Below are 23,402 nucleotides of genomic sequence, written 5' to 3'. Positions count from 1 at the left end.
CCTACTGGTTGCGTGGTCGCGCCGGTTGCCATACCCAAGTGAGTCAGAGAGAACATTGGGGACGCTTGAGCTCCAATCTGACTTCCTAGGTCCTCGCCTGAATCCTTTCTCTCTCTTTTGTTTATCGATTCCTCAGCCATGGAGTTTTCTCAGGAGGATTTTGACCGCCTTCTTCTCTCCGAGCACACTCGAAAAACCGCCGAAGCTAACTACGCCAACAACCCGCTTGATGCTGATGTATTTCTTTCTTACTTCCTATTAACTTGTTTTGATGTTTCTTATTCTATTTTAATCTGATTTTACTTACCGCTGAATTTGACATCCATCTCACCAGTAGGTGTTTATGAGTTCTTTTGATTCTTAGTCTATTTATTGCCTTCCTACTTAGTTTATGAGCTGAATTCCTTTTTCGGGGATGGGGGTGGATTTCACTAGGATGTTGAAATAATCGTTCAATTTAAGCTGTTGAAAATTGTACAATGTCTTCATATCGTTCTGTTCATGCATTTTTCTTTTTTCTTCAGAATTTGACAAAGTGGGGAGGGGCGCTGCTTGAGCTATCTCAATTTCAGAATGTTTCTGATTCGAAAGATATGATCAAAGGTACTGTCATTACCCTATAAATGCTGATGAATCTAATTTGGCTGTTATAGTCCATGATGTACTATTGGTCGTGCAGACGCTGTTGTGAAGCTGGAGGAGGCATTGGCTATTAATCCCACGAAGCATGATGCTCTTTGGTGTCTTGGAAATGCTCACACTTCGAATGCTTTTCTGACACCCGACGCTGATGAGGCCAAAGTCTATTTTGATAAAGCACACGAGTGTTTCCAGAAGGCAGTAGATGAGGTGATATGTGTGGATTTAATTGATCTAGTCTGACTTTTGAAATCATTCAACTTGAATTGAGTCTAAATAGTTGGTGTTTTTTTCATCAGGATCCTAGTAATGAACTATATCGCAAGTCGCTGGAAGTCACTGCAAAGGTGATGATATAACATGACACTGTTATTTGATTCTCAGTTTGTTCTCAAATGCTCTTGTATAAATTGCTTGGAGGTGAATTATTTCAAAGATAGACGTACGTAGCAACACCTTTCGGTTTCTCTATACTTGATAGGTGTGGTTATCGGGGTTCTAGGACAGCGTGGTATTCCAAAACATCGGTGGGCTTGATAGCTGGAAAGGGGAACGAAACAAAGACAGGAATGAGAATGTGTGAGATTCCACGTCGGCGGGAAAGGGGAATGAATCATTGCTTATAAGGGTGTGGAAATCTCTCACTAACACACGCGTTTCAAAATCGTGAGACTGACATCGATACGTAGCGGACGGTATCTGCTAATAGTGGGCTTGAGTTGTTACAAATGGTATTAGAGTTAGACACCAGGGGATGTGCCAGTGAGGACGCTGGCCCCCAAGGGGGGTGGATTGTGAGATTCCACATCGGTTGGAGAGGGAACAAAATATTGCTTATAAGGGTGCAGAACTCTCTCCCTAACAAATACGTTTCAAAACCGTGAGACTGACAACAATACGTAATGGGCCAAAGTAGACAATATCTGCTAGCGGTGGGCTTGGATTGTTATAGTATGAGACATTGATATTTACTCCCATCTGGGATTGAGGAATAGCCCTTCTTTTCTGTATATTTTCAGTGAAATAGTAACTGAGTTTCTACATAGATGTTTAAATTGTTAGTATAGCCAGTTCTAGATGTCTGATTGTTCAGTTGTCTCAGGCACCTGAGTTTCATTCCGAGATCCACAAGCACGGGATCGGTCAACAGAGTACGGGGCCATCAGGCGGGGGATCTACTGCTTCTGCTGCTGCTTCTGCTTCAAACCCAAAGGTTACTTATCATGAATCTTTCTCTCTCTCCTTTTGGTAAAGCATATGGTCTTGCTAATCGGGATCATTTGTTATTTTCCTTGTTGTGTCACAATTCCCAAACACCAGAGTTCAAAGAAGAAGAGCAGTGATCTCAAATATGACATATGTGGATGGATCATCCTTGCTGTTGGAATTGTAACATGGGTTGGAATGACCAAATCCCAACTTCCACCACCTCCTCCTCCTCCTTCCAGGTGATACCTTTAGATTCTGAAACTGCAGATCTGTTCTTCTGAAAACTCTCTTTGCTGGAATGCCCCTCATTGGAGTGCTAGGTTAGCTTTTAAGATCATTTTTGTTTAGTTCATAATTGCCAAAATCTCAGATATGCTGTAGCATAGCATTTTTTTTTTTTTTTTTTTTTTTTTTTTTTTTTTTTTTTTTTTTTTTTTNTCTGAACTTGCAGTGGGTTGAATAATGTTGTATTATGTCGGTTCATTCGATTTCAGCCTGTGTTTCAGTGTTCCTGAGATAACAGGGAGATCCCGAAGTTACGGGGCTATTTTGCGGAGTTTTAGTGCCCGAATATATGTAGAATTCTAACTGGAAGCGTTTTCCTAGTAAAACTCACAAATTTTAACCCAAAACAAAAAAAAACTAGATTTTATGTTTTTTTTATTTATTGAAATCTTATCCATTTTGTATTGCATATATGTTTTTTTTCATTATTTTAACATAAATGATAATCTTTTTAAAAATTGATTCATAGCACATACAATTTTGATAGTAAATTAAAGGTTAAAAAAAATTAAATTTTGCTCATAAACTTTCTAAGTTTTGTTCATTTGCACCATAATCTTTCAATTTGAGTCATAATATACAAGTGTTTCAAACTAATAACTAAGGCATATTAAAAAATTAAGATTAAAATCAATATTCTTTCTATGCTAATAATAATAAATATACATATCAATTCCGAAATGGACCTGAAAGACGATCTGGTCCCTACACGTGGCGAACATCCCGTGACCACGTCGTGCAGTTTAAATTCAATCCTGTGAGCGAACAAACGGCTTAGGGGCTACCGCAGAGCAGCTGCGTGTTTCTGTTCGGCGCTCAATTTTTGAAATTTCAAAAAAGATTCCTCCAACGAGGGAAATGTTGCACCAAAATTTTCATCATCAGCCCCCTTACTTTTCAATATTCCCAAAAATACCTCCACAATAAATAAAATTTCATCATCAGCCCCCATACTTTTCAATATTCCCAAATACCTCCACAATAAATAAATTTTCACCATCAGCCCCCTTACTTTTCAATATTCCCAAATACCTCCACAATAAATGCTTCCAGCCCTTCCCACCTAAAAATCCATATAAAGTAAGACAAAATCAGAACACAACACATGTTAGTAAATAAATGAGTAATAAATTTTAAACTTCATCTCTATGGCTAATTCATTATTGATTTTTTAAAACATTTTACATCGTGTATATTTTTAAATTATTATTCGATTATTATTCAAAAATTTAATCTTAAATGAAATTAGAAAAAATAAAAATAGTTAAATTTTATGAAGATAAATTTCCCCCTAATTAGGGCTCGTCTTAAATATTCAGGAAATAGAGGTCCCTATCAAAGTGTACAAAAGTCAAATTCTCAGAGCAAAAAAATAATAATAAATAAAAATAAAATATATATAATAATTAGAAAACTGCCAGTCCATTAAAGAAGCTGATCCAATTATTCTTTCACATTACGTGGCAGTAAACGAGAGCGAGTATCTTAATTTTGACATCAACCGCGAGTAGGTAAAGGACAAGCTACCAGAGTCTTAAAAAGTGATTTTAAAAAAAATATAAAAATTATTTATATTCTCATCCTTTGTCCGAACAAAAATAAATTTCGATCCCTCTGATTTCCCTCTCTCTTTTCGTTTTCATTGGAGGGAAAAAACCTCCAAATTTCCAAAATCCAAACCTCTGTGTTGCTCTCTGCCAAAACCAGACTAGGGTTTCTTCTGATTGTTCGAGCTTGATCTCTCGTTCAATGTCTTTTTTGAACTAATTATCTGCTTCTGCTTCTTCTGATTGTAAGCAAGCTGCTCTTCCCGCTTTCTGATCTTCTTCCGGTTAAATTTTTGCTTCAGGTGCTCACCTTCATTTAGTGGCTTTCAACGTTATTACATGTTGCTTCACTCTACTCTCTTCAGCTTTCTTAAACCGGAATTTTAGCTCTGTTTCTTGATTTTTAATGATCTCTAGTTCTCTGCGTTGTTTTTGTTATTTCAGATCATGGATTGTTTGTTATAATCATTTACTAAGCACTCCGTTTTTAATGATTATTTTTTTAAATTCAAATCTTGAGGATATCTTAATCTGTAATCTACTGCTGGTTGTACAGAAATAGTCATCTTGAAAGATCTTGTCGTAAACCCTAAAACATTTCTGAATTTAAATTTCTTCGATTTTATTAAGCGTTTCGTTTTAAATTTATGTCTGCAATTGCGTTGGTGATTTCTTTCTTACTTGGTTCGTGATGTATAACTGGGTGGGATTTTAACTTTGATCTGTGGAAAATTTCATTGCACGTCGGTAACTTCCAGCTCTAATACTATTCAGTACAGCGATTGGCTGATTCTAGATTTTAACTGGATGTCATTTGTACAAATGAGATGGCATTCTTCTTAATCCTGTTGAGTAATGTGATCTTTTGATATTAATTATCTTCTGCTTTGATGAAAGAGTAGGTCATTAGTTATTCGAATTTCTTTATGACTACCTGCAACAATTTTTACTAATTATTTATGATTATTCATTAGCTAATTTATTGATTGTTGCCAAAATCAAGTGGGCACTCACATCGAGTGACATCTTGAGATTGGAACTTCTTCCCATCAATTTGAAAAATGCAGACGAAGAAAAAAAATCATGGGAGAAATTCTGCTCGAGAGCTTGTCAGTCCCAAGATTTTACGATCTCAAAGAAAATATTCTGAGACGTTACAAGTTGTAGAAAAGAATATAACTGAACTAATTACATCCTCTGCTAGAAAACGTACTGTTGGTAAGCTGCTAATTTCATGTCTATTCACGTATGTCTTTTACAGAGGAAATTTCTTTATGTTGTTTATCACTTTAAATATTTTTTTGTTTTTCACATCTTATTCAATAGTTGTTGCTATGTTAATATAATTAAAACTAGTTTATCCATCTAATTTAAAGTTGTATTCATCTACTAGAATTATCATATTCATTTCAGATAACCATGGATTTTACCACTTATTTTATAAAATTTCTATCCTTAGCCATTCGAAGAAAGCAATCTAAATGAAATGTAGTTTATTTATGGAATAGGTAGGAGTGCTAATTTTGTTTAAGAGTTTGTCTCATTTTAAGGTGGTTTGCCATCAACAAAGAACGGAGATGATGTTTTGACAGACTTGAACATTAAGTATGATTTTCTACGCAATGAGACTTCTGGTGCCTGTTTGGACCATGATGCAACTGATGGTGCTACCTTGGGCTTCAAGGTAAATTGTTGATGAATATTGCCTAGACTAATGAACATACATGCATGTGTAACGTTACATTGAGGGTTATTTCTTATTTGGTTTTGGTGGGGCGGATCGACTCACTTTTTATTATGGATGGCATTACATATGTAACTCGTCTGGCAGGCTTATGATGATAACATTGATAACTCTGCATCAGAAACAATATTTTCTCCTTCATTTCTTGTATCTGCTCATGCTGGAGGAGAAGCTCGGAGTGGAGGTAAACAATGAAATTATTTCACAGAGGACATTATTTTCCTCTGGAGTTCAAATTATTCCATAACATGCTTGGAGTTTAATTTAGCTTTTTCTTATTTCTTGTCAGTTGAGTTTATCAAATTCTTTCAAGGTGGAGATCAAGCGTTCCTTTCTGATAGCAAGTTAGATAATTCAGAATATCTTGTTCATGGCGATCAAGATAAGAATTACAGTAAGGGCCCATTTACGTTGACAAGTATGAGATTCTCTGATGACATGGAGTTTAGTTGTGTAGAACTGTTAGGTTCAAGGTATTTGTTTCCATAATGCAGATCTAGGGGATGCTGGTCTATCATCTGAAGTATCAGCTATATATCTTGCCATGAAGAACTCTAAGCTGGAGTGTGTCGATGAGCATGCTCATGATACTATGGCAGCTGAAGTTCATGTGCAGGAGGATGAATACGAAGAAATAGATGATTTTGATCCTTATCTCTTCATCAAGAATCTACCTGATTTATCAGCAGTTGTCCCAACTTATCGACCGATGCTACTACCAAAACAGACTCGGAGTTGTCCTCCCACGACTCTTGTTTTGGACTTGGATGGTAACAAGTCTTAACACTGATATGGTTCTTGTTTCATATGATGCATATAGACTTTGTGATTGTGGAGGCTTCTTAAATACGCCTATTTCCTTTTTCTTTACTGGTCAGAGATCGCATCTTCACATTCTAAGTACTTAGTTAGCATTTTCCATATGTTTACCATGCAATCGTGAGTGATGGGTAGTGGAAATTTAAAATATAAAGGCTTGGTGGAATAATTGATCCATGCTATTCTGTTGTGATTATGGTAATTGACCTTCTTTTTTCATTCATTACCCGGTGTGCAGCCAGTTAAATGTAAATGTTCTTATATTAACCCTTTAAAATAACCTACCGTGCGTACCTTCATTTTGCAGAAACTCTGGTGCATTCTACACTCGAGCCGTGTGTTGATGCTGATTTTACATTTCCCGTAAATTTTAATCTCCAGGAGCACACAGTTTATGTCCGATGCCGACCTTATCTCAGAGATTTCATGGAAGCAGTTGCCCATCATTTTGAGATCATCATATTTACAGCTAGTCAGAGTATTTATGCAGAACAGCTTCTGAATGTTCTTGATCCAAAGAGGAAAATATTTCGACATCGTGTTTTCCGTGAGTCATGTGTTTTTGTGGATGGGAACTATCTCAAAGATTTATCAGTTCTTGGGCGTGATTTGGCACGTGTTATCATTGTTGACAACTCTCCACAGGTAAATGAGACTGTCTTACCATCTCCGAGTTAGAACGCATGATACTTTTCTGGACTGTAGCCTTTCTGAAACTAGAAATGTTGTTTATGTTGATGTATTATTTCAGGCATTTGGGTTCCAAGTGGACAACGGAATACCAATAGAGAGCTGGTTTGATGATCGCTCAGATAAAGAGTTACTTCTGTTACTTCCATTTCTGGAAACGCTGGTGGGAGTCGAAGACGTCAGGCCACTTATTGCTAAAAAGTTCAACCTTCGACAGAAAATAGCTACCGCTGTTTATCCTTCACTGAATTCAAATAGAAACCCCTTTGAAAGGCAAGCCTCTAATATGTATTAAAATTTTGTGAAGGTTTTTGGAATAAAAACTAACACTATTCTCCCTATTTAACTCATTTCCTCTCTTCTTAGTACTTTTAGATTCATTTTTCTCCCAATCAACCACGAAAATGAAATTTTTTAGGTCATTTGGGTTAATGAGAGAAAAAAAAGGAACATACTTTGGGTAGGTGAGTTCTTGGATTGTTGTGTTTTATTTGAATTGCCCTTAGCTAGTAATCAGCCAAACCCGGGATATTGTTTGACTCATTATAGTGAGGTTGTAAAACACATTTGTTAGGGGGATATTTTACACCTTTGGTGGTTCGTTTTCTATTTCAATTGATGTGGGATCTTACAATCCATCTCCTTGGGTCTTCGCTGGCACACAACTTGTGTCTAGTTTTGATATCATTTATGTATAGGTGTTAATCATGATTTTAAAATAAATCGTTTGGGAGAGGCTTTCATACTCTCTCCAACCGTATGGGATATCTTTCAAGGGCTACTTTGTTTTCAATTTTATTTTAATTCCAAAACCATTTTAATGGATTATTATTGGGCAGACCTTAATGTTTTTTGTTTTTGTTAATTTTTTTTTATTTTTTATTTATAAAAAAATAAAAAAAAATTAACAAAAACACTTTTCGAAGAAAAATAATTTAATGGACAAAAGAAATTGTATTAAAGAAAATAGTTATTTAAGTATACTGGGTGTTGGCCAAATCAAGCATAATTCATGAGAAAAAAAAAACGTAGCTTCGAGTGTTTTTCTTACCGTTTACGAGAAAATTGGTTGTGATCACAAATAGAATAATTTTCAGCAAAGCAGTACAATAAAAAAATATCAAAATTTTAAAATATGAATTTAAAAAAAAAAAATCACATAAATTAATGTCTCTGCAGGAAAAAAAATATCAGACGAAGGTTAGTGTCTGTAAGCTTAGTAAACGAGTCCTGGTTAGCTTCGTAACCGTGGTTAAGATTTCTAGACCGTCTATAAAACAGTATCTATCACCTTCATCTCCCGCCATATTTCTCAAGCATCTCCTGCTATTTCAAAAATTCGAAACTGATCTCTCCAAGGCATCTCTCCTTCTTCGCTTCTCCATTTTCCGTTGCATACTCTTGAAACATGGTGATTTGAACCAGCTCTCTCAGATTTTTTTTTTTCTTGCTGGATTGTAGTTATATATCTGCGTCTCTTATTTGCTTCTACTGGCTCTTTCTGAAACTCATAATTTCCTCCAGGCTGTTGCACAGAAATTGAAGGAGGCAGAGATCACGGAGCAGGACTCTCTTCTCCTGGTTAGTTGCTTTGAATTCTATTTTATTTTATTAATTCATTCTTGTGTTCTGGTGATGGATTTGAAGTTTTCATCGCGGATAATCGGGGTATTGATACCTGAGCTTGTTGAATCTGTTTGTTTGCCTTGTTGTGGAATGTAGCTTGCTCTCTTCTCGTTAATCTGATGCTTCGATATCCTAATTTTTCAACTCCTGCTAGACTGCGATGGCAGTTACTTTAATATTTTAGTTATATAGATGAGCATTAACATCGGTCTTGAATTATCTAGAAATTATGATACATAGAGCAGTTTCGGGAGATCGTTTCCTTGCATTAACGGAAACAAAGATGAGTGTTGTTGTAGAGAAATGGAACTACAGCTCCTATTTCAGTGAGTCGCATACGACTGCAGTGCATACTCGATTTTGATGGCTGAACGGATCGAAAATCACGCGATGAAGAAAATTACTCGAATCTTTTTCAATATTTTATTTTCAACGCGGGAAATTTTCTTCTGTAGTGTTCAACTTCTTAAACATCTAAATCGATGCTCTGTTTTTCCTTCCCAAAAATCATTAAGATATGAACACTCTCATTATGTAATTCAAACATTTGACTACCGATTATTGTATAAAATTGGATCCGTTTGACTTGTTTATGTTTTCTGACTTCAGACGAGGAATCTACTTCGCATTGCTATATTCAATATCAGTTATATCAGAGGTCTTTTTCCAGAAAAGTATTTCAACGATAAATCAGTTCCTGCTTTAGGTACGCTGATTTTTACCAATAGGTTTCTTTAAATTTTATCAATCCCTATAAGAACTACTTTTCATTTGATTATAAGTTCTCTTTGTTGACAGAGATGAAGATCAAGAAGCTCATGCCGATGGATGCAGAGTCTAGAAGATTGATTGACTGGATGGAAAAAGGCATGTCGAGTTGAGCCTTATATCTGATATTTTTGTTTCTCAATTTATAATCTATTGTTGACAATGATTTTCTTACGTTTATTCAGGTGTATATGATGCATTGCAGCGGAAGTACCTTAAAACGCTTCTGTTCTGCGTGTGTGAGGCGGTGGAAGGGCCAATGATTGAGGAATATGCCTGTAAGCTCTCTCAATTTTTTCCTTACATCTCTAGATTTTCTGTTTGATCCTGCTAAAGAGATGTAGTTTTGATTGGCAAAATGAAATGTTCATTTCTTTAGTATAGAAAACTTACCGTTGTTCTAGTGAGTTAATATTTAGAGATTTCCAATAATTCTTCAGATTGATACTTATTAAGTCCTTGCCTGCAGTTTCTTTCAGCTATTCCAATTCTGATAGTCAAGAGGTCTCAATGAACGTCAGTCGCACTGGAAACAAGAAACAGGGAGGAACATTCAAGTGTAACTCCACGGCCGAAATAACTCCCAACCAGATGAGGTATGTGACGGTACCTTGAACATTCTTTTTATTAGTACTGGCAGTGAGATGTGTGACGGTAACTTGAACTTCAGGAGTTCTGCTTGTAAGATGGTTCGTACGCTGGTTCAGCTGATGAGAACATTGGATAAGATGCCCGAAGAGGTAAAGGCCTAACGAATTCATAATTTGAATGAGAGAGTTGAAGTTTCTAAAATGTGAATTTTCATCAAGCATTACGAGATACCATGCTTCGAATTAACATGATTGATTCTTTATCTCAGCGCACCATATTGATGAAACTCCTCTACTATGATGATGTTACGGTATGTTTACATGCTCTTTTCCAAAATTATTCAATGTTTGTTTCAATCGTTGGGAACATTTGTACTTCACATGCCATTATTTGATAGTTTTCAACCACGTTACACTGGCAAACCAATTACTAATCTGTGGTGCTACATTATATACATGGCTCACGCGTTCACTTTCTTTTGACAGTAGAAAAGGGTATTTTCTCCTTTAAAGCAAATCCTCGTTCGGTGAAATTAGTAATTATGATTATCTTAATGCAGCCAGTCGATTATGAACCTCCATTCTTCAGAAGTTGCGCAGAGGAAGAGGCACACCATCCCTGGACTAAAAGTCCATTAAGGATGGAGGTTGGAAACGTCAACAGCAAGCATTTTGTATTAGCTCTCAAAGTAAGTGATTGGAATTTATGGAGGTGAAACAATTGTTATGCACATGATCAATAATTGAGTTAAAGTTTTGATTGCTTGTCAAATTTACAGGTAAAGAGCGTGCTTGATCCGTGTGAAGATGAAAATGATGATAATGAAGAGATTGAAGTTAGCTTAGGAGCTAACTCGGAACAAAGGAACGGGTTTTCTGAAACTGATAGTGAGGTGAACTAATCCTGTTCCATCCTAAATGGCTGATTCAGAGCAATATTCTGTCAACTTAATTTCAAGGTGGTCTAAAGCACATGACAGTGTCTCTCTTCCATAACCAGGTTGACCCTTCCCCAGAAGGCGATTATATTGTTGCACCAAGAGGTTGTGGCATGAACGTTATTCTTTCGCTTCGTTCTCCTGTTATAAAATTTTATTATATTCATTATAGTTGTTACCGTAAATAACCAAAATTTTCTTGGCAGAAAAACTACAACTACAAGAACAAGATAATACTAGGAAAGTTGATGAAGGTAAAATGTAATGTATGCTTTTTCACATTTTTTTGGTATAAACTTCTATACATTTTAAGTGAGATCATCAGCTGGACACAAGAAGCGGAATGGTAATACGAAATTAAGAAAATCCACGAAATGCATCTCAATGTATTTCCTGTAACTCCTCACGTTTTCTGCATTTGACGACTCTTCTTTCGGCAATAAACACTTCTAACAATGCGGGATTTCCCAGCGAATTGCCTTTCTTCAAGAAATTATATCGTGTGCAGATGAGACTCAGGATCCAGAGGAAGATGAACAGCAGTTAGCAAGGGTGAAGGACTGGATCTATAGTTACCAATATGACAAATTAGAAATTACCGACGTTCTTTCAAATTTTCCAGACATCTCGGTGGCAAGGACCTTGTTTCTCAAACTGTGTGCTCAATAACTGTTATTTACTTTGAAATGATATTGGCTTATTTTTCTTTTTACTGCAGGTTTTAATTGAAGGTATAGGAATGCGTCCCTCGTTACATTTATTAAAGGAGAAAGCTAAGTTTATTAATGGAGAAAGCCTTAGTATTATTATCATAGATTTGATTACACGCATCTGAATCTTCTGATTGTATTTCAGAAATTATGGACAAGCTTGTTAACGAAGGCGTTTTATCCAAGACTGGAAGAGATTCTTACAACATCATCAGGCAGAAGGTTGTTATCTAACTCCTTTTTCTTGATGAACTCGTATACCCAATTGATGACTGAAAGTGAAATGTTCATATCTTATTCTTGTTTGCTCCTTACTCTACTGGGATCATCAATTGTATCAGGCGTTTGAATATGAATTCGACTTGGTGAAAGAAGAAACTGATGGTCAAATAGACAAAGTTGGTGCCAACGCTACCACAGTCCACGATCTCCTGTATATGAAGGTAGCTGAACTTATTTCACTCTTTTATTTATCACAAATATTCGTTCCTTACAACTCTTAACTCTTTCTGGCATACCGCTGAGCTGAATCAACGGAATTTAAAACTGCTCAATATCCACATTTAATTTTGAAGCTTTGACTTTTTATTTCAGACTTTATATCACACTCTTCAAATGAGTTATGTGACGGTTTCAAAGCTTCAAAACAAGCTTGAAGGAGAGGCCAATCTAACCACAGTACGTAAAATGATTGACAAGATGATTCGAGATGGTTTTGTTGAAGCCAAAGGGAGCCGAAGAATGGGTATGCACCATCTTGAAAATTCTTAGTGCTGCCAAAGGATCTCAATACTTTCCTTAACTAATGACCAAATCATTGTTCCTATTTGCACAATTAGGTAAACGCGTGATCCACTCAGATTTAGCTGAAAAGAAGTTCAAAGAAGTAAAGAAAGTATTGAACTACGAAGACATGGTACCAACTCAAAACCTCTTTTACGTATGCATTTCGTGTTTTCTAGTTTTCAAGTCTCTAATCTCTTTCCAGGAAATCGATTCTTATGGACCACATGGAAAGTCCAACAACAAGATGGGTTAGTGTCTAAAAACTTTTAAACACTTCAAGTTCGGTTCCACCAGAAATGTTCCTATCATTATCAGTGCTCACGGTAACAGAAGCATGATTCGTTTTCTCAGATAGCAACCACAAGGACATGTCCACATGTGGCATCCTCCGTTCCATTGGATCAGATTTAACGCGCATGAGAGTGGCCTCAGGCACACCCCAAAATGATTCGAAATCAACGGACCTTGGAAACACTCCCACAAGCACGCCTGCGGTAAGTGCTTCCGAAGCTTTCACTCCACTAAGTGAATGCCATTTGTTTCCCTCCATATTTGACAAATACGTACTGTTACTAAACGTGCAGCCAGCTGCGTCCAGAGAGAGTTTCGTACCAGGAAATGATAATATTAGAGTGAATGGAAGTGCAAACCACCACCCTGACGAGATGGACTTCGAAAAATCCACTCAAGATAAACGATCCAGAAAGACAAGCACGGTACTACTTCTTAATTTATTTATTCAAAATGAAAAATTCGAATAAAAATTTTAAATCTTGTTCTTCTTGAAGGTTAAGGATCCTATCCTTCAGTACACAAAGCGACAGAAGTCACAAGACCAGTGAGAAGGCTTTGAATATTTGACTTGTTCGACCATATTCTCCTATTAAAACTGGTAATTCTTCTAATGGTTGAAATTAGAATAAGTTTCTAGATCTTGATGAACCTATCAATCATCCTTCCATTATTAATATTCCATTATTCCTTACTAGTAGTCGAATGTTAGCGCTGGAAACTTTCATATAGCTCAAACATTTTATTATAACTACCTTCCTTCGTTCATGGCAGTCGAAAATTTAGAACAAAATCTATACAATGGCATGATATTGTTGAGAATAAGCTCTCATGGATTTGCATTACAAAGTCTCAAACCAACGTAAAGAGTATTCTGACTTCCCAAACGGCCTCAAACCAATAGGGAGAGTATTCTTTGATTATAAATTCATGAACATTTCTTAAATTAGCGGAGGTAGGATTTTCCTCTAACATTTTCAACATTTAATTTCGTTCATATACATACTGTAACCGTTAATGTCACACCCACATATATATAACAGTTCCAAGGGATACGAATGAAATTATTTTAGGTTGGCACTTTTAACATATTAATTGAAATTATTTTATATTAAACTTGGAATGTAATTTGTAATTTTACCAAAGATTACTTTGGGCGGAACAAATTGATAACAAGGTTGTCTTAATGACATGATATATGTGCATATTTGTATTGACACTTATAATTAAGTATATATAAGTGTAAAGACCTAACTGACTATAAAACTCAACTTAAATGTTTAAAAATTAAACTCTTATATTCAATGTCTATTATTGACACTGTATTAAAAGCATTTACCACAACAAATATTATTCCAAATAAAATTATAGACATTACAAAATCTGTAGTAAATTATTAAATATATGAGATTTTTGTGATATGTGCTATGGATAACTAAAATAATGAAAGTTTTTCTTTAATTAGAATGTCCATTAATGTATATTTTCTTTAACTAGAACGTCAGACGTTTTATTAATTTGGAAGGGGTTTTATTATTATTAGTACTTTTCTTTTTTTTGTCATTTTTATTAGTTTTAAAATTGAAGCGATAAAGTCGCATTTAACTCTTTCTCATGCTCGTTAATGGACCGGTAGTTTGCTGGTTGTAATAGACTACTATTTTCTTTAATTAAAAGGGCACGTTATTTATTTATTTATTTGTATTATTATATTATTATTATTATTATTATTTTCTTTTTTTATTATTATTTTTACAAAAAGTGGTTTTTGCGGAGGTTTCAATATAGTTTAGGGGAGAAGGGGTAAGCTGGGCCTTTCTGGTTGGGGTCCAAGAGGTTTCTTCCACACAAAAGCCCATTTGTAGGGAGAGGGAGAAAAGAATTGAAGAGAGAGAAAGAGGAAGTGAGGTTGAAAGTGGCCATTGCCAGTTGCCACCAATGTCTTAGCTTCACATTCACATACGTAAAGTGGCCTCGGTTTCTTCTTCCATTCCAAGGGCGACGCAAGCATTCTTCTTCCTGTTGAGGAGCCGTCTTCCGACGAACTCACCGGAATAAACAAGGTTGATACGGAACCAGTTGGAAAATGGCGCTCAAATTCCATCCCCTCACCTGTCAATCTCCTAAGTTGCCGTCCTTTGCGATGCCGCAGCTTGCAAGTCTCAGATCTCCTAAGTTCGTTATGGCCTCCACTCTCCACTCCACCTCCAGGTACGTTCCTTTTCTTTTTCTTCATTCTTGTTTTAATGCTTTTCAGATCTTTGTGAATCTTAGGTTCCGTGTTTTGTTGTTTTGCATTGTTCATCTTCCAATTAACTCTTGGTTTTCTTCTTTTGCATCTCGTTGTATCCGCTCATTACGCCGATTGATTTTTGTCGCAAACGAATTCATTCATTTTTATTCGGCTTATTATCACCTCAGATTGCTATTTAATTGCATGTTGGCGCGTATTGTTCGGTTGATTTTTGCACTTATTTGTTGTTTCCTTTTGTAATTCTCTGCGCATTTTAATGTCATGGTGTTCCATTTTATGTTCTTGAGAAATTTGATTCTTAATTAACTGTTGTGGTTCCATTGGAATTTCATAATTAATGGTGATGAAGATCAGTTGCATTATTTTCGTTTTCTGTCTGTCTTAGTTTCTGTTGCATATAATGTCGACTGAATGATTATGGCTTATTCCTGCTGGTACGAACAGGTTTCTTCCTTCTTCTGTTGTACTTATTGATAATAAAATTAGATGTTCAATTTTTCTTTTTCTTTTTTTTTTCTGTGGCGGTAAATTCGAACCGTAGTTAATTGTGTGGTGGCATGATTGTCCATTTGGTATTCTTTGGTGTATTTGACAGTGTTGCGTTCAATGTTCTGTTTTGTTTTGGAGGCTTCTTGCTGCAGGCCTGTCCTTGGAATTCTTCGGTTTTAACTTTATAGCTTCTCTTGATTATGTGGCACCACCGTAGGCTCTTGATGTCCCAGCTCATGTATCATCATTTCAATCTTCTGCTGCTCAGTTATTCCATATTCTGAAATCTCTCCTTATACGTTTACAAACCTTTAAGAGTCCCAAGTTTTTCTGGTGTAAATCTTGAATGTAATCCCAATCCTTTACTTGCCATGGCTGCTTGAAAGAATCATTCACTTGAAGTACTCAAAGGATTAAACATTTAGTTACCTGGCAAAAAATTGACATATGAGAAACATATACTTCGGATGTCTTAACGATAGTCTGCCTATGCAGCGATGAGCAATCTTTGTTCATAACTATTTTGTTTTTTTTATTGCGTGTTTCGTAAATATTCCAGGGAGGTTGAGACCCTTAAGAAACCCTTTATGCCTCCAAGGGAAGTGCATCTTCAAGTAACTCACTCGATGCCACCTCAGAAGATAGAGATATTTAAATCTTTGGAGGATTGGGCTGAAGAGAACATTTTGTGTCATTTGAAACCAGTGGAGAGGTGTTGGCAACCACAAGATTTTTTACCAGATCCGGCATCTGAGGGATTTCATGAGCAAGTCATGGAGCTTAGAGAGAGGGCAAAGGAACTCCCTGATGATTACTTCGTTGTTTTAGTTGGAGACATGATTACAGAAGAGGCCCTTCCTACTTACCAGACCATGCTGAATACATTGGATGGAGTTAGGGACGAAACAGGAGCAAGCCCCACTTCTTGGGCTATTTGGACAAGGGCTTGGACTGCTGAAGAGAACAGGCATGGTGATCTACTCAATAAATATCTTTACCTATCTGGGCGAGTGGACATGAGGCAGATTGAGAAAACAATTCAGTATTTAATTGGATCGGGAATGGTGAGATCCATCTAAAACTGTCAATTTTCTTTTTCCTTATATCATTTACCTTCACAGTTCTTTTCTTTACGTCGTACCCATGAACTATATAAGAGTACAGTATGCACATACGTATGAATGCATGATTGCCCACACACGCTCCCCTTGTATGCTGTAGTTAATTACTTGCATCCTTCACAATTTCTGCAGCATTTGGGTAATTGCATGCATTCTATCTGATAACTGATATGCCAGTTTAATTTGTCTCCCGCGTCAAGTATGTTCTTCAGAAATATGTTTTTGGGCAGAATTTTCTCTCTTCTGCTGGATATCAAAATGCTCATATGTACCAAAATTTATTGAGGTGCCCTGATTATTTTTACTTACTTTTTGGCGTTCCCAATTTTTTCATTGATCCTGATAGGTGATAGGTTCTTCAATTCTTTTGCTTTTATAATTCATATGGGTTTTGTTTGTGTTTCTAGGACCCAAGGACGGAAAACAATCCTTACCTAGGATTTATATATACCTCATTTCAAGAGAGGGCTACCTTCATCTCCCATGGGAACACCGCCAGACTAGCAAAAGATCATGGAGACATAAAGTTAGCTCAAATATGTGGAACAATTGCCGCAGATGAGAAGCGGCACGAGACTGCATATACAAAAATTGTGGAAAAGCTCTTTGAGATAGACCCTGAAGGAACTGTCATAGCTTTCGAAGACATGATGAGGAAGAAAGTCTCAATGCCTGCCCATCTGATGTACGATGGCCGTGACGACAACCTCTTCGATCACTTCTCGGCTGTCGCACAGAGGCTAGGGGTTTACACGGCCAAGGACTATGCAGACATATTGGAGTTTTTAGTTGCACGATGGAAGGTGGAAAAGCTCACAGGGCTGTCAGGTGAGGGGCAGAAGGCTCAGGATTATGTGTGCGGGTTACCTGCAAGAATTAGAAGGCTAGAAGAAAGAGCTCAGGCGCGGGCAAAAGAAGGTCCTGCCATTCCGTTCAGTTGGATTTTCGATCGGGAGGTTAAGCTGTAGAAGGGTACCAGGAAGAAGAAAAAAATGTATGGAATCTCAGATGAGAAGTCATCATTGGGTGTAACTTTTATTATGACTAAGAACAATGGTTAGCATCATCTATCTTCTTTGATCTATTTTGAAAAAAAAAAAAAAAAAAAAAAAAAAGGGTCGGTTCAGTGTTGTGTGCGTGTAGTGTAGATACAATATTGTGCGTTGGTTGTTGGTTAGGTGTGATAGAGGTAGAAGAAAGATGGGTCTTCCAGTCTTGTGTGCGTATTTTAAATTTGTCATTTCATTTCTCCTGTAATAATATCGAAACACTGTCTACAATTTTGTTCATAATTCCTCATTTTCTCCACATTTTATTGTCAATAAGTAAAATTAATATTATAGTTTCAAATTATAGAAGCCAATGTTCTAAATTTAAAATATATATTATTTGAGATTACAATTTTGATGTCAGTTTAATTTATTTAAAAACTAATGATCTATATTAGATATTGTTTATAATATTAAGTTGAGCTTTACAAGTTTAATTTGATCGGATGGAAACTATGAATATTATTTTGAACTTAGGCCTTAAAATTTTCCAATTAGAAGCTCAAATCTTGAATATTTTAACTAATAAATTCTAAATATTTTATTATTATACGATGGAAATTCTATTAACAATGGAAACAAATTTAATCTAGTTATGAAGAGTGAATTCATATTTTCTTTTGTTGTATTATGGAAGCAATTCTGGTTTTCATATAAAATCTCCACTGAAGAGATCTCATTAGGGCATAAAACCAAGATCTAAAGGAGCGACTCTCAATCGAAAGAAAATCACAACATTCACGTTTGCTCACATGTCCAATAATCCAATCAATCACTCAAATGATCCATCTCGTTTCTAAATTCATTGGGATAACGGAAATTCTACAAGAGAGGAACCACGAAGAAACGCTAAACAAAGAAGAAACACTAATGTCGGAATAACTAGGAACTTTAGGGAGGCAATAGAAGATCCAAGATACCTATGGAAAAAAACATAAATAATATAGTGGTGCATGAAAAATCGAATTCGAAGAAAAAAGAACTAAAAGAAAGAACTAAAAAGAAATCAATAATAAAAGAAGGATCTAAGAATTAACAAGGGAGCCAGAAAGAATCAAAGATCTCGCACCTACGGAAGATCAAATTGGATTAAACGTAAACGTCACTAATTCTCTAAAACGAGATATTCAACGAAAGCAGATTCGACTAGGAGATTTCGTCAGAACGAAAGATTATCCAACTAGTTTACTCAGAGAAGATGTACTCATAAAAGGAAAACACAAAAAAAAATGAACGGAAGAAGTTTAAGAGATCGAATGAATGTAGCGACTTGTTCGAGGCCATAATCAAAACCAAAGAAGATTTGACAGGCACGGAGAATCGCTCACGTTAGTATTGCCAACCTTCAATGCAATTCACGCCATTATTATCATAGACGCCCTTGCTCTGCAAATTGGCTTTACTCTATTTTTCATCTTCCATTGAAAAGAGAAATAAACGAAATACTGGAACAGACCTTTACAAGACCATAAGAGAAAAACGACGCCATTAATGAAGACGAAACCCTAAAACTCTAGAGAGCCAGATTGCGAACAATTGAGAAGTTGGAGGTGGCATTTTATAGGCTCTGATGAAAATGAACGAAAACCCTAATTAAATAAACTCGGTCCCTTTTATTGGGCTTTAAGGCCCAGCTCAAATAAGCTTATATTCCGACCCGACCTGACCCGACCCGACTCAAACAAATTTATAATAATTAGGAGAAATAACTAATATTGCCTCGTTTTTTAAATTTGCTTTATTTATACTTCATACGAAATTAAATAATATATAAACTCTACGTGCTCAAATGTTCTTGTGCTCCGGGAAACCAACGGGCTTAATGGGCTCGGCCCACGTTTTTTATTTGGTAACTTTCGTGGTGGTAAGTATTGGGCCTCAGAGCATTCTGGCCCAAATTCAGCCCAACTTTTCCATCCAAATTTATATGGAATGAAAGTGAAATAACCAAACAGAATTTATGTTACGAAGAACCACATTTATTAATAATGTTTTTTATATTAAATTTTTTTACTGAATTATGCAATGTCCTCCTCGCCGTGCTTTACAAGCACATTAATAAATCGTGCCCCGAGCCCGCGAATTAAATTACTTTTTCTTCACTGTCGCTTTTACCCTTCCACTCGCATTTACCGTTAGCTCCACTTTTGTTTTTTAGTCCAACAGTAACCCTATACACATATGGCTGAATAAGGGGTATTTATGTAACTTCCTACGTGTTTTTTTACATTAAATATAATTAATATGATTAGATAGCTATAATTTACCATGTTTGGTAATAAATCAAAATCATTTAAAAAATTATTTTTAATTTAAAAAGAATGCTATTTTTTCAAAAAAGTAATTTGAAAGTGATGGACGAAAAAATCCATTCGAATCATTTTTGGTGATTTGATATATATGGAATAATGCTGGAAAAGATAATATAACCAAATAAATTTCATTAAATCCCATTTTTAAGAGAAATTATTAAAACAATTAAATAAAAAAAACATATATAACTGTTTTAATTCAAGGCATAATTTTATCAAAAGCGTTTTAAAAGCTCGTTCTAAAAAATACGCGAAATTTATCTTTTTTTTTTTATTATATTTTTAAAAATCCATTATTTCAAACAGAGCATGACGATGTTGATAGTAACAATAATAAAATTTAATTTTTTTTTAAAGTTGATTTATTCATTATTTTATATGAACATTCTAAGGTGGTGTATTAGGATTACTCGACATTTTTAAAAATGTCGTATAATTAATAATGTAATTTAAATTGATTTAATTGGAAAACATGCATCGTGACATATCCTTGTGAGAGAGTACACGATTATATGATATATTTAAATATATTTATTAAGTTTTTATTTATTTTTAAATTTTTTAAATTTTGTAGTACCCATAAGCCCTCTTGACTTTAAAAATAAAACACATAAATTGAAATATACTAAACAGAGTTGATAGCAATATTTTAAATTTAATTTTCCAAGTTTAAATTAAAAAACTAATTAATCATCGAGATCTAAATTAAAAAAATAAATAATAATCAACTCACTTCATATGGAGAATAAAAAATTATCACATTATTTAATTTTAACAAAAATAATATATTATATAAATAAATAAAAAAAAGGAAGGGAAATGAGTAACCAATCCCCCAAACTGAAGATACGGATGATTATTAAACTTCCTATTTTAATACCCAAATATTTATTTATTTATTTATTTAAAGCATTAAAAAGGTATAACCTTAATTAATGAATGACAATTATCAACATTTTAAAATTAAACACATTATTTAAAATAAAATTATACAGGGAAGCCAAACATCCACATAAGACTGCAGGCTTATTATTGAGGATATTAATTGCACCCATAACCACCATGATAGCGACCAAATAATTTAAAATAATTACGAAATGGCCGTTGGAGAACGCCACGTAATCATGGGAACGACATCGTTATGGGGTTTCTCTATTAATTGATCGACTAATCAGATTTAATTAGACGTTTTGGCGTTTAATTATTTGTCATTTACCGTAACAATACTTTTGACTCCATGACGTGACCCCTTCCTTTGGGGTTTAGTGCTCCCCAAAACATAGGCCATATCTATATACCTATATGTATATATTTATAATTAGTATTTTATTTAATTAAATAAAACCACCGTTTTTTTTTTCTATTTACGTGGGCCCCCATTCTATATGTGGCGAGATTGTGTTCTTAGACACCAAATCCTTGTTAATTAATAAATATATAATGAAAAAATATTTCAGAGTTAATTTTAAGTTTAATTTTGTGACAACTATTTATTTATTTATAATATATATAAAATAAAAACAACCAAATCCAACCTAACAATTTTTTTTATCAGCCTAAGCTCTTATGACTTTGTTTTGGGTTTCCCCAAAATGTCTTGTACCAATAGAGATGTATTCACTTGCTTATAACTCACGATCATCCCCTAAAATAGCCAATGTGGAACTCACTCCATACAATCTTCAACAATCATCCCCTCAAACAAAGTACACTATAAGCCTCACCTAAGACTCGTGGAGCGCTCTCGAACAGCCTTCCATTAATCAAGGCTCGACTCTTTTCTCTGGAGCCCTGGAACAAAGTACACCTTTTGTTCAACACTTTAGTAACTTTTGACTACACCTTCGAATCTCACAATTATTTGTTCCATATTTGAAAATTCTATTGTCATGGCTAAGTTTATGGCATGACTGTGATACCATGTTGGGAATCATGGATTTATACAATAATATAAGCTATTTTGGGGAAGCCGAAAGCAAAGCCATGAGAGCTTATGCTCAAAGTGAACAACATCATACTATTGTGAAGATCCCTGGTTCCTAACACTCCTTAGTAATGATTAGGAATGGACTTTAAATTTTACTCGTCTAACGTAGATTTAAAGTTTTTTTTTTCTTACATTTAATGGATTTTTTTTTAATTACTAATTTCTCTTTAAAAAATAATCTCAATATTTTCGAAACTCAATAATAATAATAATAAATGTATTTTATAAATTTTATATCACGATCAAAGTAGGTTCTCAACTACTCGACGAAGCCAAGTGGGAACCGCGTTGATGAAAGATCATATTTCGGACTTGAAAACAGTCAAAGCAAATCGTTGACAGCAATATTGGACTTGGGTGCTGACGTGGCGCAATAAGAGGCAAATATTCTTTTGCCCACGGTAAAAAGGTGGAAGAGAGTTAAAAAATGAAAGTTTGAGAGGAAACCGGCTAGGCCGGTCGAATTCACAGGTTAAAAAACACGACCACGTGGCTAGTTCCGAGCCCACACTTTTTTTAATCACACGTAAATCCGGCTGTTCTATTATTCCCCACTCGGTCTGACTGGAGACCTGCTGCCAATATAAATCAAACTAGCTCACCAATTTTACTATAATACCCTTTATCAATTTTCATTTTATAAACCATAATTTAATTAGATGTGTAATTATTTAATCAGTTGTACGTTCATGTTGCCTATTTTTTTAAATCTAATCTTTACTTGTTCCTCTATAAAAAAACAATATTAATATTAATAAATAATTTTTGTAGAGTAAATACTTAATTTTGAATTTAATATATGGTAAGTTATCTCCATCACTATTATTTCAATAATTTTGAATTAATTTCTCAGTTATTATTGGATTGTTCAACATTATAAAGTACTAAAAAAAAAAAAGTGTAATGGCGTAACTAAAAGGGAAATTGTTGTAAGGGACAGATTGGTAAATTCGTCTCATTTATTACAGATCTGCTAACCGACAAACCAGATGGTCGGCAAGGCAACTGTCGGCCTGTGAACCATGGGAGACAGTAGAGAAAATTTTCGTCCCGCTATTTCTTTTTTCTTAATTATTATTATTATTTTTGGACAAAAAAAAATTGTACATTTCTTCCCAAGGGCACTCAACTTTTTAAATAATTAAAAAAAATATATATAGTCTCTCTCTGGCAGATATTTGTTAATTTATTTTTGGCATCGATTGCTTCACTTTTTTTTTTTTTTTTGTCTGTAAAAAAATATTCCATCTGTATTTATTTATTTTTGGCAAACTATTTTTCATTTGGTTTTTATTTTAATCCCTCACATTTTTTAAATACGATTATTTAACCTCCTTTTATTTTATTTTATTTAAAAAAAATATATTTTTTAAAGCATAAACCACTTTTTTTATTATTTTTTTTTTAGCTCAAAACATGCAAATAAAATAAAAAGAGTAGAAAATAAAATAATCACAAATAAATAGGGATATAAATGAAAATATTATATTCTTTTTTTTTTTTTAATGGTTGTTTTTGTTTTTTCCACTGTGTTTTTGGCGTTGGGAA

At 34.8% G+C, this 23,402-nt stretch overlaps 4 protein-coding genes and 1 non-coding gene across 6 annotated transcripts; 4 read left to right on the top strand and 1 right to left on the bottom strand.

Annotated features, from left to right (window-relative positions):
* Positions 1-23: 23 nt before the first annotated feature.
* LOC111805200 (mitochondrial import receptor subunit TOM20-like) lies at positions 24-2,269 on the top strand. The gene is made up of 6 exons (XM_023690138.1): positions 24-237; positions 525-603; positions 680-849; positions 939-986; positions 1,742-1,852; positions 1,960-2,269. The coding sequence occupies exons 1-6, from the start codon at positions 139-141 to the stop codon at positions 2,089-2,091; spliced, it is 639 nt and encodes a 212-aa protein (XP_023545906.1). The 5' UTR covers positions 24-138; the 3' UTR covers positions 2,092-2,269.
* Positions 2,270-3,730: 1,461 nt separating this feature from the next.
* Positions 3,731-7,283, top strand: LOC111805789 (CTD small phosphatase-like protein 2). Of its 2 annotated transcripts, none has more exons than XM_023691022.1 (8): positions 3,731-3,925; positions 4,684-4,898; positions 5,231-5,364; positions 5,512-5,608; positions 5,714-5,818; positions 5,919-6,194; positions 6,551-6,888; positions 6,995-7,283. In XM_023691022.1, the coding sequence occupies exons 2-8, from the start codon at positions 4,742-4,744 to the stop codon at positions 7,226-7,228; spliced, it is 1,341 nt and encodes a 446-aa protein (XP_023546790.1). In that variant the 5' UTR covers positions 3,731-3,925; positions 4,684-4,741; the 3' UTR covers positions 7,229-7,283. The 2 variants fall into 2 exon arrangements, with proteins under 2 accessions (XP_023546790.1, XP_023546789.1); XM_023691021.1 differs by having other exon boundaries at positions 3,731-3,982.
* An 817-nt stretch (positions 7,284-8,100) lies between these two features.
* On the top strand, positions 8,101-13,342 carry LOC111805452 (meiosis-specific protein ASY1). Its single transcript, XM_023690559.1, has 22 exons — positions 8,101-8,133; positions 8,458-8,514; positions 9,169-9,265; positions 9,358-9,426; positions 9,513-9,605; positions 9,797-9,923; positions 9,998-10,067; positions 10,187-10,228; positions 10,478-10,606; positions 10,697-10,810; positions 10,918-10,960; positions 11,062-11,109; positions 11,364-11,488; positions 11,574-11,586; positions 11,711-11,787; positions 11,907-12,008; positions 12,160-12,310; positions 12,405-12,481; positions 12,554-12,599; positions 12,703-12,845; positions 12,936-13,067; positions 13,140-13,342. Exons 1-22 carry the CDS (start codon positions 8,101-8,103, stop codon positions 13,191-13,193), a joined length of 1,842 nt encoding a protein of 613 aa, XP_023546327.1. The 3' UTR covers positions 13,194-13,342.
* A 1,204-nt stretch (positions 13,343-14,546) lies between these two features.
* On the top strand, positions 14,547-17,814 carry LOC111805459 (acyl-[acyl-carrier-protein] desaturase, chloroplastic). Its single transcript, XM_023690565.1, has 3 exons — positions 14,547-14,853; positions 15,945-16,449; positions 16,914-17,814. The coding sequence occupies exons 1-3, from the start codon at positions 14,729-14,731 to the stop codon at positions 17,472-17,474; spliced, it is 1,191 nt and encodes a 396-aa protein (XP_023546333.1). The 5' UTR covers positions 14,547-14,728; the 3' UTR covers positions 17,475-17,814.
* A 1,000-nt stretch (positions 17,815-18,814) lies between these two features.
* LOC111806214 lies at positions 18,815-18,942 on the bottom strand. Its single transcript, XR_002816765.1, has one exon. It is a non-coding gene; the product is annotated as a small nucleolar RNA snoR86 (small nucleolar RNA).
* Between the last annotated feature and the right edge of the window lie 4,460 nt (positions 18,943-23,402).

The sequence above is a fragment of the Cucurbita pepo genome, chromosome LG11 (assembly GCF_002806865.2).
Source record: "Cucurbita pepo subsp. pepo cultivar mu-cu-16 chromosome LG11, ASM280686v2, whole genome shotgun sequence".
In the NCBI taxonomy this organism is placed as follows: Eukaryota; Viridiplantae; Streptophyta; class Magnoliopsida; order Cucurbitales; family Cucurbitaceae; genus Cucurbita; species Cucurbita pepo.
This window is presented reverse-complemented; position numbering and strand designations above follow the sequence as displayed.

Excerpts from the sequence above, each read along its gene's own strand:
- LOC111805459 (XM_023690565.1), top strand. The coding sequence starts at position 14,729 with ATGGCGCTCAAATTCCATCCCCTCACCTGTCAATCTCCTAAGTTGCCG. Across the intron at positions 14,854-15,944 it reads ACTCTCCACTCCACCTCCAG|GGAGGTTGAGACCCTTAAGA; the intron begins GTACGTTCCTTT and ends TAAATATTCCAG. Across the intron at positions 16,450-16,913 it reads ATTTAATTGGATCGGGAATG|GACCCAAGGACGGAAAACAA; the intron begins GTGAGATCCATC and ends TTGTGTTTCTAG.
- LOC111805200 (XM_023690138.1), top strand. The coding sequence starts at position 139 with ATGGAGTTTTCTCAGGAGGATTTTGACCGCCTTCTTCTCTCCGAGCAC. Across the intron at positions 604-679 it reads TTCGAAAGATATGATCAAAG|ACGCTGTTGTGAAGCTGGAG; the intron begins GTACTGTCATTA and ends TTGGTCGTGCAG. Across the intron at positions 850-938 it reads TCCAGAAGGCAGTAGATGAG|GATCCTAGTAATGAACTATA; the intron begins GTGATATGTGTG and ends TTTTTTCATCAG.
- LOC111805789 (XM_023691022.1), top strand. The coding sequence starts at position 4,742 with ATGCAGACGAAGAAAAAAAATCATGGGAGAAATTCTGCTCGAGAGCTT. Across the intron at positions 5,365-5,511 it reads GTGCTACCTTGGGCTTCAAG|GCTTATGATGATAACATTGA; the intron begins GTAAATTGTTGA and ends CTCGTCTGGCAG. Across the intron at positions 5,819-5,918 it reads CGATCAAGATAAGAATTACA|ATCTAGGGGATGCTGGTCTA; the intron begins GTAAGGGCCCAT and ends TCCATAATGCAG.
- LOC111805452 (XM_023690559.1), top strand. The coding sequence starts at position 8,101 with ATGTCTCTGCAGGAAAAAAAATATCAGACGAAG. Across the intron at positions 9,606-9,796 it reads AATGATTGAGGAATATGCCT|TTTCTTTCAGCTATTCCAAT; the intron begins GTAAGCTCTCTC and ends CCTTGCCTGCAG. Across the intron at positions 12,846-12,935 it reads CTCCCACAAGCACGCCTGCG|CCAGCTGCGTCCAGAGAGAG; the intron begins GTAAGTGCTTCC and ends CTAAACGTGCAG.